Below are 19,747 nucleotides of genomic sequence, written 5' to 3'. Positions count from 1 at the left end.
AACCTTCCGATAAAGATATTCTGTTGATAAAAAATATAACTGTTTCGTATTTTGGTTACCGTCAATACTGTATGATAAATAAACTGATCAAATCAAATCTAAATTTAGATTCTATCGTGAAGAACCGGCAAGAAAATCAGTAGTTATTCTTTTCCAACATTTGTAATACAAATTTCTGTCAATTGAATACAATTGTATAATATATCCAGCCTGAAAATCAACAAGTATTGAACAAATATATTATTTATTTTTCCCAATTCAAATATCGGATACAATTTTGGCAACGTTCCTTTGAAAAACATCTTACCGACTATTCCTCAATGTTTATGTCAACAAAATAAACTTTATCTATAATAATACTATTATAATAACGATATTATTGTTCCCTGTAAAATATAAACAACATATAAATATATATACTATGTATCCGATATTCATCTTGAAAATATCATCATTCATACTTTAAAAGTTTAACTTAATCAGATAAATGTTATTTATTAGGAATAAAACAAATTTTCGTGGTTGTAGGGCTTTGTGCAAGCCCGCCTGCGTCGGTACCACCCACTCATCAGATATTCTACCGCCAAACAGCAGTACTCAGTATTGTTGTGTTCCGGTTTGAAGGATGAGTGAGCCAGTGATACAGGCACAAGGGACGAAACATCTTAGTTCCCAAGGTTGGTGGCGCATTGGTGATGTAAGGAATGGTTAATATTTCTTACAACGCCATTGTCTATGGGCCGTGGTGACCACTTACCATCAGGTGGCCCAATTAGTCGTCCGTCTACCGATATCATAAAAAAAAATACAGCCTTATCCTTACTAATATTTAGTCAAGTTTGTATGTATGAATGTTTGTTACTCTTTCGCACTAAAATTATTGAATGGATTTTAATGAAACTTTACAATAATATAGCTCATACATCAGAATAACTCATAGACTATAATTTATGAACATATTGTGAGAATAATACCGCGGACGAAAACTAGAAATGTATAAATATGATTTTATTGCTAAAATGTATTAACACTTGGTACATTGAATAAGGTCAGAGAAACTAGGCTACTATAACATTTTATACTGATTATTTCGTAATATTTGTTTACACCGAGGGATAAAACCTTAATCGTACCCTTGCCAAGTTGGGTCGGATAACTCTTAAATTTACATTTACGTGGAGTTACGCCGTGGAAATATTATCAGATATATTTTTTTTTATTATTTCAACAAGTTTTTCCTATTTCTAGGCCATGTTTAATGATATTTATATTGTATCAATGAGTAATTTATATGTTTTACTGCTATATATTAAGTAGGATTGGAATAGCACGCTAATTCTTTCGTGTATATTTTTACAACGGTATTTAAAAATCGAAATTTGTATATATCGCTGTAAAAATTAAATATATATATTAAGGTACGTTTGTTTGCTAAGATTCATAAAAATACATTTTACATTACATTAACAGCCTGTAAATTTCCCACTGCTGGGCTAAGGCCTCCTCTCCCTTTGAGGAGAAGGTATAAAGCATATTCCACCACGCTGCTCCAATGCGGGTTGGTGGAATACAATGTGGCAGAATTTCGTTGAAATTAGACATGCAGGTTTCCTTAAGATGTTTTCTTTCACCGCCGAGATGAATTATAAACACCAATTAAGTACAGGAAAATTCAGTGTTGCTTGCCTGGGTTTGACCCAAAATCATCGGTTAAGATGCACGTTCTAACCAGTCGGTCATCGCGGCTCATAAAAATAACTAAGTTTTAAATAATATAACGCTTTAGGAATTCAACAATCCTCTTGATAGATCAACAATAAACAATACAATTGTAAAACGCTTATGTGCTTCTTTCTTTTAAGATCTGAGGTATTTCCGAATCATTGATAGATATGTGACAGCAAGTTAAATTATCTTAATTGGTCAAGATAACATTGCAAAAATAATCATAAACAAAAAAGTTAAACTCAAACATACCTAGAAATAAATATATTTTACGTAAAGAGGATTTAATAACTTCAACCTTTTTAGACGTCGGTTGAAATGTAATTAACATTAAGTTAAACGTATTATATTTTCAGTGTAAAATTATATTAACATTAATTAGAGCCATGATGCTACGTTAATCGGGTAATATATTAATATATGACAATAACATTAAGTGCTTAAATATATTGACCGCGTGGAATGGTGGCAAGAATTTCCCCGTCGAATCGCAATTCCGATCCTCTGGGCTAAAAACGAACCAGCCCTCCTGTCACCAGTGGAGGTAATAAGGCGAGGTGTTTTACTTTTGATATATATTGATTATGTTAAGGCATTTTTTTCTATGGTTTGCATTTTAAGCTCCGATGTTATGGAATCAAAAGATCTGCACTAAAGAACCTTTCGTAGTTCTGAGATGGTAGTGCACGGTCGCAGTAAATCTACGTTAATTGAAAAAAAACTCGCTGAGTTTCTTTTACTGGTTTGTTTCAGATATATTTCTTTATCGAAGTGATAGATTTAATTAAGATACCATTTCATATAACAAAGTCAGTATTGTGCCTTTGTCTAAATATTCTATATCTTCTTCCAAACCACTCGAAGGATTTTGCCGCGGTTTTCACTAATAGAAAGAGCCACAAACGAGAAAATTAATATTTACTTATATAAATAAATTTGAATTTACGTAACAAATTCAATTTTATACGACAAACGCATAAAATACACAAGATCAATATTAAATTAATATAAATGATATCAGAAATACATAGACCATAAGAAATACTTTTATCCGATTAATTTAAAAGGATTTAAAGAAAACACAAAGGCGATCTGTTACAATGCCCAGTGGAACATTCTTTGCGAATTATTTCTGTAATAAAACAGAACTTTTCAAAGAAACTAAGCTATTGTAGTCAATTGTATATAATAACTCTATGTAGAGAAGGTTGACTATTCAAACTTCTCTACATAGTTATTACTTCAATAAGATAAGAAAGAAATAACACTTAAACTTCCCACCGCGTGGGCAAGAGGTTAAAAGGTTTTGAATATTAATCCGCCACGCCACTTCAGTGCGGGTTAGTGGACACATACGATAATGTCCCGTAATGTTATTCGATGCAAGTGTCCACACAATGTATGAATAATAAATGTGACCGGCGTGGAACGGCCGCAACATGTGAAACATTGAATTTGATTGAATTGGCAATATTGAAAGAATTTATGATTAACGTAAACCTTTAAATAAATAACAAAAAAAAAAAATACTAAAATACTTTCGTAAATATAGTATTAAATATGATATTATAATAATATAGTCACAAAGTGTCAGCTTGATCTTCTTGACATATGTAATTTTTTCTGATCGACATAACTTTGCAATGACGAACATATTATTTTCTTAATTTAACGATTTTAAATTTGTAAAAATATTAAAAAAATACATATAACACAAAAGTCTCTAAAAATTCAAGCGTTATCCGAAAATTTTAAGACTTTTCATTGCTTCAAAGTAAAATTTAAATAGGAACACTGAAAATAATAGACGCTTGTACAATGTTACATCGGTCGGACGCATGGGACACGAATAACAGGCAAGAATTGTTACAAATATCGATTACAAAAAATCATGTTAAGTTATTGTTATAAACGGGGGTCCTTTTGGTTGAGGTCTCTTTGGCTAGTGGTTGAGGTCTCTTTAGCTGGTATAACTCTTAGATAAATAAAATCTCGCCACAGTTACAAGTATTTTAAAACGTTATTTTTTGAACTAGTAGATATTTTCTGTTTCCCATCACTAGCCCGTCTGTGAAAAAGATCAAACTAACTTGTACAGGGTGTAGTAAACGCATCACGGATGTCCAATAGATTGCAGAGCAGCACAGAGAGGGGGCCAATGAAAACGTCATGACGTTTGCCGTCACGGCACACAATTCGCTCTTACTTCTAGCATTATTAAATGTTTTACATCAACAAAAAAAGCCCGAGCAATGTATGCTAACAATTTATTGTTTAAATTAATTAATGAAACTGACACGAATGAAGTAGTCACTTACATTAATTAAAACGTAGACAATTCTATTGTTTTAGGAATCTTGTATTCAAGATGGATTTCAATTTAAACACAATTGCGAACAAGCTCTGGGATGTATAGTTATTTGTTACATATTTAGAGTAACATGACAGCTATTTTATGAGTACAATCTCTATGGTGATAGTGGTGATGGTATTTCGGGTGGTGGTGACGATTTCGATTTCGGCTACGGAAGGTATTTTCGAAAAACTTATTTTTATTTTTTTTTTACTTGATAGTAGGTCCGACTGGATGGGTATCATCTAACTAATCAGACACTTTTCCACCAAACAGCAATACTTAGTATGGTTGTGATCTGGTTTGACGGGTGAATGAGCCAGTGTAATTATCGGCTCAAGGGACATTATTTGAGGGAATTAAACTATCTAACATGATTGAAAACAGTTCAGGTGCAAGAAATTATTGCAATATTTATTTAATTATTTATAATAATTAACGTAATATGAAATAATAATAATAGGCGAACTTCCAAATAGCGCAAGCCGAATATCTTATCTATTTAATCCATTATACACACACACACACACACAAACGTGTCGCGTCTTATAAATATTTGCTCCATTGTATTTTAAGAATATGAATTTACATACATATTATTTCTGTACGTCTGTATGTATCTATGTATGTATGTTTTTTTTGGAAAATTGACAAAGAATCGACTCTGTTGATCCCGTCTATATGTGGTCTTGTCGGTCTTATCTCATCTTTTGATATCGTAGCCACAGGGGGAGTGCAGCTAGTCGAAAGGTAATGCTTCCCATACAGTGAGGCATTACGTTTCAAAATTGTTGATAAAGACCTTTGGATGTAGAATTTCGAGATGTTTATTTCTGTATCTCAGGACTGCCGCAAAGCGGAAATAGTAGTGAGATAGATAACAGATCCTGTGAGCCAGGACTCTGAAACCATACAATATACATATATAGTATGTAGATATACTCGTCCCTTGCAAGAAAATCACTTTCAAAATTCGATATCTCGAAAAATGCCTCATAAATCCTTTGGAGCGAAGTCTTATAATATCAAATCGAAGCTGAGTGCTATATCTCATGATGAAATTCGGTTTCCGCATACACTCGGCCGCGCAAGAAAATGACATTTAAAATTATACATCTCGCAAAATATTGGGAGTCATCCAAATTTCCTTATAATGAGACTCTTACCAATAACGCCATAACGACATTTGTTAACCAGTATTCGGAAGAATATTCAGAATAATTAGTGAATATAACAACATAAATAAAAAATAAAATTTTGCGTAATGACCATAATTAACAATTAGTTGTAAAAACATTTGAGCGTCGAATTCATTTCCATAAACTCATTTCAGCACAGCTTGATATAATATTATTATTTTAGGTATTTTGTATAATTATTTATTGATAAGTAATTAAATTTGAATGTCATATCACAATCTGCATTTCAACTAGTAATATTGATGTCATTTGAAAAGTTGCAACTAAAATAGAACTGGGTAGGACGTATTATAATTTCAGATTATCTTTGAGACCAAATTGCAACCAAAAATACTTCGTCGTCATCTCATAAGCTTTTATTGGCCCAGTCTGGAGATTGCACCCAGGAACTCGGAATCTGTATCCTTATTTCTACCCAATATTTTTTTTCACTCAGTTTTTTTTCAGTCAGACCCCTGGACAACCGATTATGTGAATTCCTACCAACTAAAATCACTGATAGCCGTCTCATCCCCACTATATGTAGCCACTAGACCAACGAGGCAATTCAAAGTACAATACTTTTTTGGGATATTTATTAATCTATAAAACTTGATAAATTTCTTAAAGTATATCAAATTTGCAGTTTTAGATGTCGGTTCAGTAAAACTTAATTAATTAAAGAAGCAGGTGTGGCGTGACACTCTTGCAGGTAAATGACCTCCTTTAATTAAAAATTCTTCAACCTAAATATTTCAAGCGGATTCAAAGTTATTGTACTCGTATAAATAGTGTATGACATTACAGGTCAGACTTCAGATCACAACCGATTCAAAAGTGTATATTAATTATATTTCTAATAAAATTGTCGGCATCTTGTAATTTTGTTTATTATATATATATTAACATTTTATTTATTTAAAATAGGTAAGCAGACTGTCAAATGGGCAGACTGAAGATAAGTGATCACCACCTCACTTAGACATCGGCACTGTTAGAAATTTTGTCCATGATCAATACGCCTTCAACCTTAGAAAGTAACATGCAAATTCTCTCTAATCCAGGTGTCTGGTTCACTTGTCCTTTAAACCAGAACATGGTCATAATAATACCTTTGGACGGTAGTATATATGCGGTATCGAAAGCCTTAACACCAGGTAACTTAATTCTCCCGAATCCCAACAATTTTATTGGTAAAATTATTGTCAACTCTTGGTAAATAGTTGCAGTAGCCAACGCGTTTTTACAAAAATGTAGAAACAACGTTACGGCTTGATCAATTTAGACGCATATCTATTTTTTTAACATTAATATGAACTTATATTACCAAAGTATTTATATTTGGAAATAAGTAATTTCTATTGTCGTCTGTCGACCCAACGAGATCGTGCTCGCTATAAATCCTTCTTAGGCAGCTTTGGTTTGTGAACAAAAACTATTTCAACAAAAAATATTACCTGCCGCCGTGATTTAATATTAAAAAGATGAAAGTGAGCCGGAAAATTAATATTATTATTTTTGTCATTGATTATTTGTCAAATGAAATTGTGCAGGTTTTCTCAGGATGTTTTCCTTCACCGCTGAGCACGAGACTAATTATAAACACAAATGGGTGTGAACCTGCAGCCATCGATTAGAATACACGCGTTCTTACCAACGGGGTATCTCGACTCTTAAGATTAAGATATTGCTTTAGCTTCAATTATCAATTGTCATGTCATTTAAACATGTTGGTTAGTAAAAGTTCGAACAAACATATTCAAAAGAGCAATTCTTAGATTTACCATTTAAATTAATATTACTAATAAACAAAAAAATGGTATCTAAAAATATGTTATCTGTATATAAAATCGCTGAATTTAACGACATCTCGCCAAAAACGGATATCCGCTTCCCCTTCCCCTTCCCCTGATTTGTAGGGATTGATGTGTTCGATAAGGCGAGACCCTTTAGGACTATTTTGACATTTATTGCTTATAAATAAACCACATACATGCATTTGGAATCAAACGCGACTACTTAAGCATATATATAATGTATTAAACAAACAAACTTCAACTATATATAAATATACAATAATATACATATAATATTTAATAAAACGGTATTTTACTTTCTATACCGCCAAACGTCTATATTTTGTATCATCGACTGTTGTGTTCCGGTTCAAAGGTTGAGTCAGCTAGCTTAATGGCTGTCATTAAGGAAATAACATTTCACTCCTAGTGGTTTAGCCCTTGGAGACGTAGTGAACAATTAAATATTTCTTACAGTTCCAAGATCAATGAACGGTGACCTTTAACGATGAGGTGGCTCGGTGGCCATTTGATCGTATGCTAATCTATTTAGCTCATCTAAAAACGACACCGTGTTTTTTTCTTGTTTTTATAACACCATCATTATATGATGGAAGAGGAATATTTTATTAAAAGCAGTTTTAAAGAAATCACAATAATGAATTTAAATTTTAAGAATCAACAGGCTGTAATAACATCCTGTCACTTAGATAGCGACAATATGACCATCAGATAATTCATATTCAAATCGTGAAATAGAAGAATCATTAGCTAAAATAATATAATAACTCATTCGATTAAATCTAAAATACTATCACGGACGAAGATATTATTTATTATTATTATTGAACAAGTATGTGCCCCAACACAGCTCACACAAAGTCAAAGTCAAACATCTTTATTCAATGTATAAGTGATCACACTTGCTTATTGATAGTCAAAAATCTACCATCGGTTCGGAAATTAACACCTCGGACCTGAGAAGAACCGGCGAAAGACACTCAGCGGGATATATATATTTAATTTCATTTCAGTTTCACAAATATAGTATAGTTCATGTACAATATATTATAATTCATATACACATGTACACACCTGGAGAGATATGCCCTGAAGAACCAAGAACTTTTAGTCCGGAGAACTGTCTATTTCCTAACTGCTACTGAGAGTTCGTTTAGAGAAAATCTTAACAGTTTGTTATAGCTGTCAGTGTCGTGCATTTATTCATACACGTAAGAATATAAAGTCTTCGTTTTCTTTACGTAACGATATATATAGTATATTACTTATTTGGGCGTAATCAGCATATATATGGCATTATTTTACGAGCGGCTACCTGCAAAAACCTTGGAAATGATTCTTGTCAGTGGGTTGATTGTGGAGGTTCGCATTCAATCAACTTTTTCGATAACCGCGTGCGTTTCTATTCTGTTCTAATAAAACCTTATTAGTTGAATTATCAATCAAAAGCTAAAAATTGTTTAAAAACGCATTAAGAATAAAAAATCACAAGAAAAGAAAAAGTAGAAATTTAATTTCAAAATTAATGGTTAAAATTTAGTAACTGTGAATAAAAAGTTGCTAGAGTTACAATTAAGGTTCACTCTGCGTAAATATAACTATACTTTGAAGCCAAGAATATTTCATGACATTTTGTTCACGTTTCAAAAAACTAAAAATATGAAATATTTTGTAACAAATTCAGAAGAACGTAAAGTGAACATAACATAATAACAAACTCATTCAAAAATACGCTTACATTTGGAATTTAGAGTTTCATGATAAAATAAATTGCAACATATAAAAACTAAAGACTAAAGAAATTGCAAATGTTTGAGATCACTTTTGGTTTTATTTCTCTCACATTAAATTATATGGCTTGCCTTCAACTGGCAACTTTCCGTTTTCCGTCAACTGTGTAAAGGCTGTGTGAGGCTTCCATTTTTAATTTAATATTTCAGTTTATTTTTCGTAAAAAATTGGAAACAATATACTTGTAAAAAGTTTAAATATTTGTTAGAGTTGTCGTCTATTTCGAAATGCTCGTCGTTAGGTTCCGTCTCAAAATATCATACTGCTGTGTCCCATCCGGTATACTCATAAAAAACAATTGAAGATATTGTTTCTAATGAATTATCTTTTTTCTAGCTATTTTATTAAAGTTTATTTTAGTTTTATATTATATAATTTACTATAGAACTTGCATAATCTTCATATTTTTTAGTATGTATATGTACGTGAAACCTTGACATAGACAGTATTAAACAACAGTATTATATATTTATTCCCAAATTACAAAGTATAAAATTATGATAAGTTGAGATGGCCAATCTTTATTTGAATTGAACATACCAATTTTAACCAAAGATTTGTGCAAAACAACTGGCTTCTAATGGGCGTAACTTGTGATCATAATTTATTTCACGCTTGGCATTAAAAAAAATATATAATAAATGTATTTACCGATGTGTGTTAGACCGAAAAGACCTAAGGTTCAAAATTTCTCCTTAAAAGGAAAGTTTTGCCAAAATTACGGCATTTACAGCACTTTAAATAAATATTGATAATTTTAAATCTCAATATTGAGAGTGAGTTTTTCAAATGTATCTAAAGCACTTAAATACTATAAGTCTGTGTGATCTGAACTCTCAACATACAATTTTCAAGGATAGAACATTGAATTTAATGTGGGACGATAATTATATGGTGTATTTGCTTTTTTAATACATATGTTATGTTTTTAAAATCGTTTACTACACAAAATACTTATGATTATTTTACAAATGTATTTAAATATTGAATGTATTAATTAACATGATTAAAAGGGATTATTTAATATGTTACATAGAATAATTTTATTTCCATGAAAATATATTGTTAAATCATAGTGAGTGATGTTGAAGTTTATGTGTAAATATGACGGTTGAAGAGTGATTTCAAGTGATATAGAAAACAGTTATGGTGTAATCAGTATTTAAAGCTTGGGTGATGGTGCCTCTTCAGATATTGTCATGGTGGTCAACACTGCTCCTGTTATCAACCCTAAAACGAGGTAAGATTGTTTACAGGTAATTTATTTATGAGTGTTGTTATTTTAGGTTTGTTTTCAGAAATATATTCAATAGGACTTCTCGGGTACCAGAAAGAAATATGAGTTACAAGCTTTTAGGCGTATAGTTTTAAGGTAAAGTTCGTATTTTCTGTACATGAATGGAGATGACCACTTATCATAACATAAAACGTTAACTTTAAAGTTTTCGGGAAGTGTATCACAAAATCCGACACATCCAGAATTTTAACTTAGACCAGGCTAAATCGTGCATTCATATGATATGACGGAGTATCTTTTCATTCCTTTAGCGATTTTAGCGCAAATTTAATTTATAGAACACGTGCATACATCTACAGAATTTAGAATTACTAATATTATTATGATTTCTTGAAAGATAACAAGATTAATAATTTTACGTACAAGGTTACTAGGCAACAGTATTTTATATCAGAGTCAATGGGTGCCACTGCGAACTCTGTTGCTAATGAGAATTTATTGACCGCAGAACTCAAAAACTTAGGACACTTTTAGTTTACACTTAGGACCTCGGGACCTTTCAGTATAAAAATTATGATACTAGAAAAATAAATTGTAAAATTCGAGTTGCCTTTCAACATGTCATCAACATCGTTATTACAAACGGAAGTCATCCACTGCTGGATAAAAAAAAAAAGCCTCTTGCCAGAATTTCCACGATAACCTGTCTTGCGCTACCTGCATCCAAAGGCTTTCCGCGACCCTTACAAGATCTTTTTATATATAATTATATTATAAGTTATCAATTTCATATATTGCAAAGAACTTGGTGGTAGGTCTGTATGCAAGTGCATCTGGGTAGGTACCATTCAATCATGCATTATTCTACCGCCAAATAACAATGCTTAGTAATGTTGTTTTCCAGTTTGAAGACTGAGTGAGCTAGTGTAACTGCAGACATAAGAGATTTAACAACTTACTCAGGTAGCTAATTTGCCTGTCCGCCTACCTATTGCATTGAAAACCAGTTTTTTTTATTACATATACTAAGCTTATTCGTTTAAAACTTAATTACGCCAATAACAAAAATATTATATTTATTTTGAACTCTAAATGTATAATTACATGTCTAAAATCATTTTACATAAACGAATTGCGTTCTCTCTGCGTTGAATTCATATCAAATTATGCTTCAGAAATTAATTTACGTAAGTGACACCTAAACGTTTAACGTGATTAATTTGTAACATCAAATTAATTGGCCACAGTGTCAATATAATATATAATTTTCTCATTCAAATATAATGAAGTTAGTTATGAACTTCAAACCAAAATTAACAAAACGATGCTTATTCAAGTGTGTCGAATAACTTTATGAATAGAATAGTTAACTATTTAAAGGCGAACGAATGCGTTTACGTTGGCGGTAGGTATTTTGTATCAATGCTTCAATTGAAGTATAAAAATGATTACCTCTTGATTGGTTACTAGTTGATATCGAACACGCCTCGGCCTATCTACGAGATAGACGAGCCAACTACATTACTAGCCAAATCCGCGGCTTTACGTTTCTGAAGTTTATAATTTATAGCACAAAAACCTTCACTTCCATTTTAACATACAAATTTTCACCTCCATTTTCACACTCAACTCAACTCACGGCTCACACACACACACACATCAGCCCGCATTCGCCCACTGCTGGACATAGGCCTCTCCAAATGCACGCCACTGTGGTCTTTCTTCGGCAACTCGCATCCAGCTCCTGCCAGCCGTCTTGCGCAAATCGTCACTCCACCGTGCCTGAGGACGTCCTACACTACGTTTGCCGACTTTACTTTACTCACGGTTCAAACTATCCTTATACCAAATTTCATCTAAATCGGTTCAGCGGTTCAAGTGTGAAGAGGTAATGGAGATAGTTACTTTCGCATTTATAATATTAATAGGGATTGTGCAAAAGTGTGTACGCACACAAGTATACACTTTATACCCTCAGTACTACGCACACGTCTGGAAAGAGTTCAGGTGCAGAACCAAATGCTTTACTTACTCTTCGAAGCACGGGTTGGACATACTTGCAACTATCAGAAAAAAAATTAGACAGAAAACCCCAATATTTTTTTTATCTGGCCGATATGGCGTTCGAACTCAGGACCTCGTTTATCTTTGGACTTTTATAGAGTCACTAGACCAACGAGGAATACTTTTCGTAAAAGTGAAATAGGCACAGATTTAGAGATATTATTGGCACCAATAAATTCTATAGACAATATTGTATGTGTGTGATATAAAATATATATATTGATAGTAACACAAACTAACCCAGTTGTTCTACATCGTCACCGTAGTATAACGTATTCAGGTCTTGAACCCTGAAGTTCCAAACATATCAATAATACAATAGTTGTGCAAATATGAAGTGCTACTATATCAAATAAAAGAGGTACCCCATAAACTTACTCGAGCGAAGACAGATTATAACTCTTTATATAATCATATCACTGAACTGTATTATTAATCTTCTGTCATAGCAGACAATCCATAAGAACGCAAACTTAAACACACCCCTAAGTTATTCGTAAAGGAACGGATGTTGGGATATCAACATTTTTGTAAGCATTACTGATATAAATATATGTTACTTATGCAACCGTACACTATTTAGAGAATCCTATTAAAATTTCGTTCACTAAATCACCCAAATTGTTTTATGTGGAAAATGCCAGAATAACGTTAAATATTTTACAGAAAAAAGACATAATTTGATATGCATCTAAACGACGATATGTTACTAGAATCGCTACTAAAATTTTGTTATTATTACAAGTCTTACTTCTTGATATATTTAACACTATGTCCAGCCCTTAGTCGTCTAGTAGCATTTATCCTTCCTTGGAGCTAAATTTCATCAAGTTATGTTCAGTGATTTGGCCTGGAAAGAGCAACAGACAGACAGACAGACAAACTTTCGCATTTATAATATTAGTATAGATAAATAATCGATTAAGAATAAATCGGTCCGGTATAATTAGTTTAAATGATCAATCAAAATCAAAATATACTTTATTCAAGTAGGCTATTACAAGCACTTTTAAATTATCGTTTTACAAACCATATTAAGTGAAGCTAACACCGGTTTTGAATGAGATTAAACCGAGGAGAACCGACAAGAGTCTCAGTAGTTACTGTTTTCCAACATTTAAAATGCAACGTTATGTTAGTTAGATATAATTATATATATAAAATAGCTTGCCTGGAAGTCAATAAGTATTAGCTCCACGCTTTTTTATAATTTATATAATAAGTTTACTAATAATTCGTAAATTTTGCAGCTTTTCACGAATACGATGCTTCTAATTCATAATTTAAAACGGGTACAGGGACGGTGTAATCTTTGTATACCACCGAACTGAATGACTGACTCGTCACGAGATCTCAAATAGGTCCGATTGAAAATAGAAAAAAACAGTCACGTTTCTTAGTAGTTTTAGAATTTCGAAAGTGTAATTATGCAAAACGTATTTTTTTAATTATTTGGGCTTAGAAACGTAGGACTTCATAACTTTTAATTCAAGTACGGCCTAGGAGTTCAATTTAAGAAAAAAAAAAACGATGTTTAAAAAAGGAATGTTTAATTCTACTTACATATTCAAATTATATATAAAAAGGTCGAACGCCCTAAAGAACGTTGGAGAAACAGACATTAGGATATTTTCTCCCAAAAACTTTGTGTATGAAACCCAATTTCGTATTCGTGTGATTTCATTTGATTATTATCATAGCTTCGTGATATACAAAAATGTTCATGATAAAATAATCATTTTCTAAAGTCCTCTTTCAAGAGCAATATCGGATAAGGACAATGTCTAGAGAATACTAGTTCAGCACACCCTAAACCAATTTAATACGTATCGGTAACCAAAAAATAAGTATTCTTTAAAAAATAAATAAAATATTCATTATCTTGAGACCTAACACAGATATAACGTTCTATTTAATAATTTACTGTACTTTTCGAGTCTATCAGTTGAATGGAGTTTGTTTAAAATTCAGTTTGGCGGAGATCAGACCCTAACGTAAATGTAACAAGATATCGAAACTGTTCACGATAGAGAATATGATATAAATAAAAAAGGCGCGGAAAGCAAACATATTTTTCTATGAAAAATAATATAATAATTACACTTAAATAATAATATATTTAAGTGTATTTTTATTAACTGCATGTCAAACTTACTTCAGATAAATTGAAGTAACTTACTTGAAAATAATGATGTTATTTCTCTACCTGTCACTTGCCATGGGCTTAGTGAACTATACTCCTCGTAGTTCGGCCTAAATCGAACGATAAAATTTAAAAATAACAGAAATATTTTATACAGGAATAAATGTAAAGATTAAATTGAAATATTAGATATTTTTATGAGACACACTCCATTACAATGTCCTTTAAAAAATTTCTTTGAAAATTTAATTATCTTAAATGCAATTTGCAATTGCAAGAACTAACTGAAACATAACTGCTTATCCCGCCTTCCAAATTATTGACATCTTCCAAATGGGACTTTGCTAACAAGAAACTACGTAATATTTCATCTTAGGAAGATGTATTTGGTATGAGCTCTTGGCTTTGTTTGCGTAAACTTTGGACATTGAATTACTTTTTAACAAGAGCAACAATTATTCTCTGTACAAGTCGTTATATAAGCTACAGCTATTCATAGTATTTTTTAAATTTATCGAATTGTTTCCGAATGAGCTGAACATAACATTTTTACATAAAAAACTTCTCTGACTAAGGATCAATGTAATCCATTTAAGTTTAACGTATTATCTTTCTGCATAAATCTGTTGTAAGTAAACATCGTACGACAAAACCCACACGTCCGGAAAGAGATCAGGCGCAGACCCAAATGCTTTGCATACTCTTCGAACCACGGGGTGTACATACTTGCAACTTTCAGAAAAAAATTAGACAGAAAAACCTAATAACTTTTTTATCCGCCCGACGTGGCGTTCGAACTCACGACCACGATCCTTTGACGTTTATATAGCCACTAGATCAACGAGGAAGGTATGTAAATACTATTCGTGTCATTAAAATACTTTTCGTAAAAGTGAAACAGGCACAGATTTAGAGATATTATTCGCACCAATAAATTCTATAGTCAATATTGTACATGTGTGCTATAAAATATATATATTGATAGTAACACAAACTAACCCAGTTGTTCTACATCGTCACCGTAGTTTAAAGTGTTAAGGTTTTGAACGCTGAAGTAATATTACTAGAAAATAACGTATTAAAATTAAAATTGGTTGACTTTTGACAAGAATCATATCTTCAATTCAACTTACTATTATCAAAGAGGTAAAGAATATCTATTAAGTATTAAGTAAATTATGTCCATATATTTCTTTATGAGTAAACGAGTATTTATAAAGGACGTTAAGATTAAATCCTTAGCCCGCATATTTTAGTGATCATTTTATTCTATATAAATGTTTCAAATAAACCTAATCAGATCAGATCACATCAAACAATACAGACGATCCATGAAATATATTTCACGATAACACTATACAGCGTGCATTTGTAATTACTGATTATGACAACACTATCGAGAAATACTCTATAGAAATGTTAAATAATATTTTAGTTATTCAGGTTGAAAACAGGCATAACGTCTCTACATTCTTATCAACTTAATACTCTGCGCCTCGTATTTACAGCCGGACCGGACGGATGATGAATGTCTTTGTCCGGAATAAGCGACGCGTGTCGGAAGTGCAAACAGGGTATTATCGTCATCGACGTGCCTTTTGTACCATCAAGTCCGGCACACGTTTGAGTATCTTTTTGCTCTTACTCGTGTAAGCCAATTTGCGCAATTAAGCACGTAGAGGACGGTTTATCTTTAGCTCGTGCAAATCAGCAAATCTATTATGAAATTTCATACTCGACGACCGGCACGATCGCAAAACAATGTGATATTTATTTTAGTTGATGCACTATCGATTTATCCGTCGAATTTAAATTTTTTTTTAATAGTTAAACAACGAGAAGGCTTATGTACACATTTTACGTACGTTTTTAAACATTTTAAATACGTTTTAATTTAAAGACATGTGGCAATTAGCAATTAAGCGTCCATTTGCAGCAATTAAATTTGGCAAACGGAATTGCGCCGAGATGTTATTGCATGTTTAACATATAGTATTAAAATATAAAAATCATCAATATATAATATGTGTTTAGCGCTCTAGTATTTAGAGCTCTATTTATCATACTAAGCGTTCGAGAGATGAAAATATTTTATTCATCTGTTATTGTTTCACAAATCTAACACATAAAACTGTTGTCAGTTATAAAAGAGCGATGTTTCCTGACAAAGGTTTCTTTATAACTTACTAGGAATTCTCAATCTTGTATATTATACTGTAGGAAAAAAAAAATTTAAACTTTTATTAAAATTAATAGCTACGAAATTGACGAAAGCCAATTCATATAACAATATTTAAATGGAAAATGTTTTGTATTCAATAGTAATTAATATCAAATATTGACGGTAATATTTTTATCGTCGTATGTTACTCTTGTTATGTATTATCATTCGTTTCATTCGAATCACTTTCGTTATTTCAGCGGCCGTGATGCATGCAGTAATTATTTTCAATGTTAATTTTTAATATACATTGAAGGTTTTATTATGGTTAAATATAAAGTTATCTATGAAAAATAAATGCTGGCTTTAAAAATAGATCAACTTTTTTCGGTTCATATTTTTTGAACCGTTTCTTACATCGACAAAACGCCACCATCCTTGGGAAATGAGATTTTATGTCCCTTTTTCCTGTAGTTACACTAACTCACTTACCCTTCAAATTGGAATACAAAAAGACACGCACACATCCTGTAAATATCCAACTACTGGGCCAAGGCCTCTCGTCCTTTTTGGAGAGTTTGGTACCTATTCCTCTACGCTGCTTCAATGCGGGTTGTTGGAGACATATTTGACAATATTTAACTGAAATTAGACACACGCATGCAGGGTACCTCGCTATGTTTTCCTTCATAAACCACGAGATTAATTACAAATACATATTAAGCACATGATAATTCAATGATGCTGGTTTTAAATTCGCAATCATCGGTTAAGATGCACGAGTTCTAAGCCAGTGCGTGTCAATACTGCTTAATTACATGCTATTTATTGCTATATAATAATAAACAAACATTGGACAACATCACATACATTACTCTGATCCCAATGTAAGTAGCTAAAGCACTTGTGTTATGGAAAATCAGAAGTAACGACGGTACCACATACACTCAGACCCCAGACAACATAGAAAACTAATTAACTTTTTCTACATCGACTCGGCCGGGAATCGAACCCGGGACCTCGGAGTGGCGTACCCATGAAAATCGGTGTACACACTACTCGACCACGGAGGTCGTCTACTATATACAAATCTAGTACAAATCGCATCATTTTTATATACTATAGAATATAATAATGATGTAATTTGTCAACTTTACTGCATTAAATCCTGTGTTACATAACATAATATTTCAACAATTTTGCTTTGCCTTAACTTGGCTTACAAAAATGTATCAAAAGTATATTTAGTATATAATAATAGATGTTCACAAATAACTTGAATTATTTGAATTAATGACTTAATTTCAATATACAAACATACTTGTTATGGTTGTTTCGACATTGTTATACCTGTCAACAACATGTTCACATCTACAAACAACTGTTTTGCGTCTATGTTGTTTTGGTTTGGAATGAAAAACACATTTCCAAATATAATTATTACCAGCAGATATTCTGTAAGAACAAACTTAATAAGTCAGGAATATGATAATTATAATATTTTAAGGATTCACACATAGCGTTATAACGAAAGTTAATTTTAAGAATTTAACCTGAATTTAACCACGTGGGGTAGCCACATAAACATTGCGACATCGTGACGTGGCACGTTGCGACATCGTCTACGATATTAACCGCGGTAAATCACTGGGTATAAACAATACGTCATTCAGTGCAACGTGGCATGCTACGACGTTCTAATGCGAATTTTTACAAAGTGCAACACTGATTTCCACGTAAGTTCGTCACAGCGTTACATAAAGTCGCAACGTGCCACGTCACGACTTCGTAACGTATTTATACGTGGTAACTTACAGAATAACACTGCCACTGAGATTTTTCATCAATTAAATACCTATCGCATATTATATTTTCGACAGATTTTAAAGCTAAGTACATATAATACATATGTATCTATTTATTTATACAGATAATATTAATTAAAATAAAGCGTATGTTGCTTTATGTTAATGTATTGTTTATGTTAGTGAGTTTAAAGTTCATTATTATTTATTTATTATTAATATCACCGAAATAAATTACAACAGTATTACAAAGATAACATACATAATAATTAACACACGTGGTAATCGTATTTAAATAGGTAATCACAACTCGCATAAAATAAAGCTTAAAATTAAATGTAACATTTGAAAATAAATGTTTGTTATCAGTTACTATGTTTGATTGGCTAAAATATAATTATTATTGTACATGCAAAATGGAAAAAAAATATATATATATATAGATCCCGCCGAGTTTCTTTCGCCGGTTCTTCTCAGGTCCGAGGTGTTAAATTCCGAACCGGTGGTAGATTTTTGACTATCAATAAGGAAGTGTAAACACTTCTATATTTAATAAAGATTTTTGACTTTGACTTTGACTAAATAACAATCGATATTTAACAACACGACTATTGTTGTATGCATAATTTGTTTCTGCGTATCAAAATCACCTATTTTTTTTCCATAATATGATTGTCTAGTGATCTAATTTTATTCCAATCTCAACTTTGAATGATCCATTAGGGACAAAGCTAAGTTGCTAAAAGTAGGTGTAAAAAATCTTGACTTCTGAACAAAGTCAAACGCTATTACATGCCGGAACATATTTTTAATCTTAATCATGTTTAAGTTACAGACGAGACAATTTGTTCCTTGTACTAGGATATCCATGGAGAACTAAAAAGTGACGAGAGTAAAATCTTCTGAATATATATATTTTAGTAAATACTTATTTAGTTTATACCGAATTGTACACTAGACAATAGTACAGAAGAATCTTAGAACTAATTAAAGTGTAGTACTAGAGGCGTCTAATGGATAATTAGGCCACTTACCATCAGGTGGCCCATTTGCCTGTCTACCTACCTAGGCAGTAGAAAAAGTATATTTCATTAACAATACAATGTTATATATCATTAAAAAAAAATAGTTTTGGTACCTTTTCTCCATTTAACGATATCGATTTGTTTTATTTTTTTTATAGGAATAAGTATTCCATAGTTTTAGTTAACAGCAAAATACTGGTGATAACTTAACTTTAAGCATAAGGCTATCTGGACAAGTCAAAAGACATTCAAAATTTTCAAATAACAATGTGCATAGGACTTTAATAGCACACAGTATAGAAGAAGATGAATATGCAAGATCAGGTGACAGCTTCAGATTATTAGAAAAAATATTTTGACATTACGCTTAAGATTATTTATATTTTTCATTTGAGACTGTGCGTATACTTGAGACGAGATTAGTCCAGTGTTCTTTGCTTTATTTATC

The 19,747-nt window shown here is 31.8% G+C and overlaps 1 protein-coding gene across 2 annotated transcripts in view; it reads left to right on the top strand.

Moving 5' to 3' along the window:
* The window catches only part of LOC113403955 (uncharacterized), a 56,033-nt gene that overhangs the window by 24,207 nt on the left and 12,079 nt on the right, over positions 1–19,747 (top strand). For both annotated transcript variants that reach the window (XM_026644647.2, XM_026644637.2), the window contains exon 2: positions 9,941–10,104. In XM_026644647.2, the coding sequence (XP_026500432.2) occupies positions 10,041–10,104 (64 nt within the window). In that variant the 5' untranslated portion in view covers positions 9,941–10,040. The remainder of the gene's footprint in view (positions 1–9,940; positions 10,105–19,747) is intronic.

This window comes from Vanessa tameamea, chromosome 10, assembly GCF_037043105.1.
Source record: "Vanessa tameamea isolate UH-Manoa-2023 chromosome 10, ilVanTame1 primary haplotype, whole genome shotgun sequence".
Taxonomy (NCBI): domain Eukaryota; kingdom Metazoa; phylum Arthropoda; class Insecta; order Lepidoptera; family Nymphalidae; genus Vanessa; species Vanessa tameamea.
The sequence above is the reverse complement of the archived record's forward strand: the minus strand, read 5'-3'. Positions and strand labels throughout refer to the sequence as shown.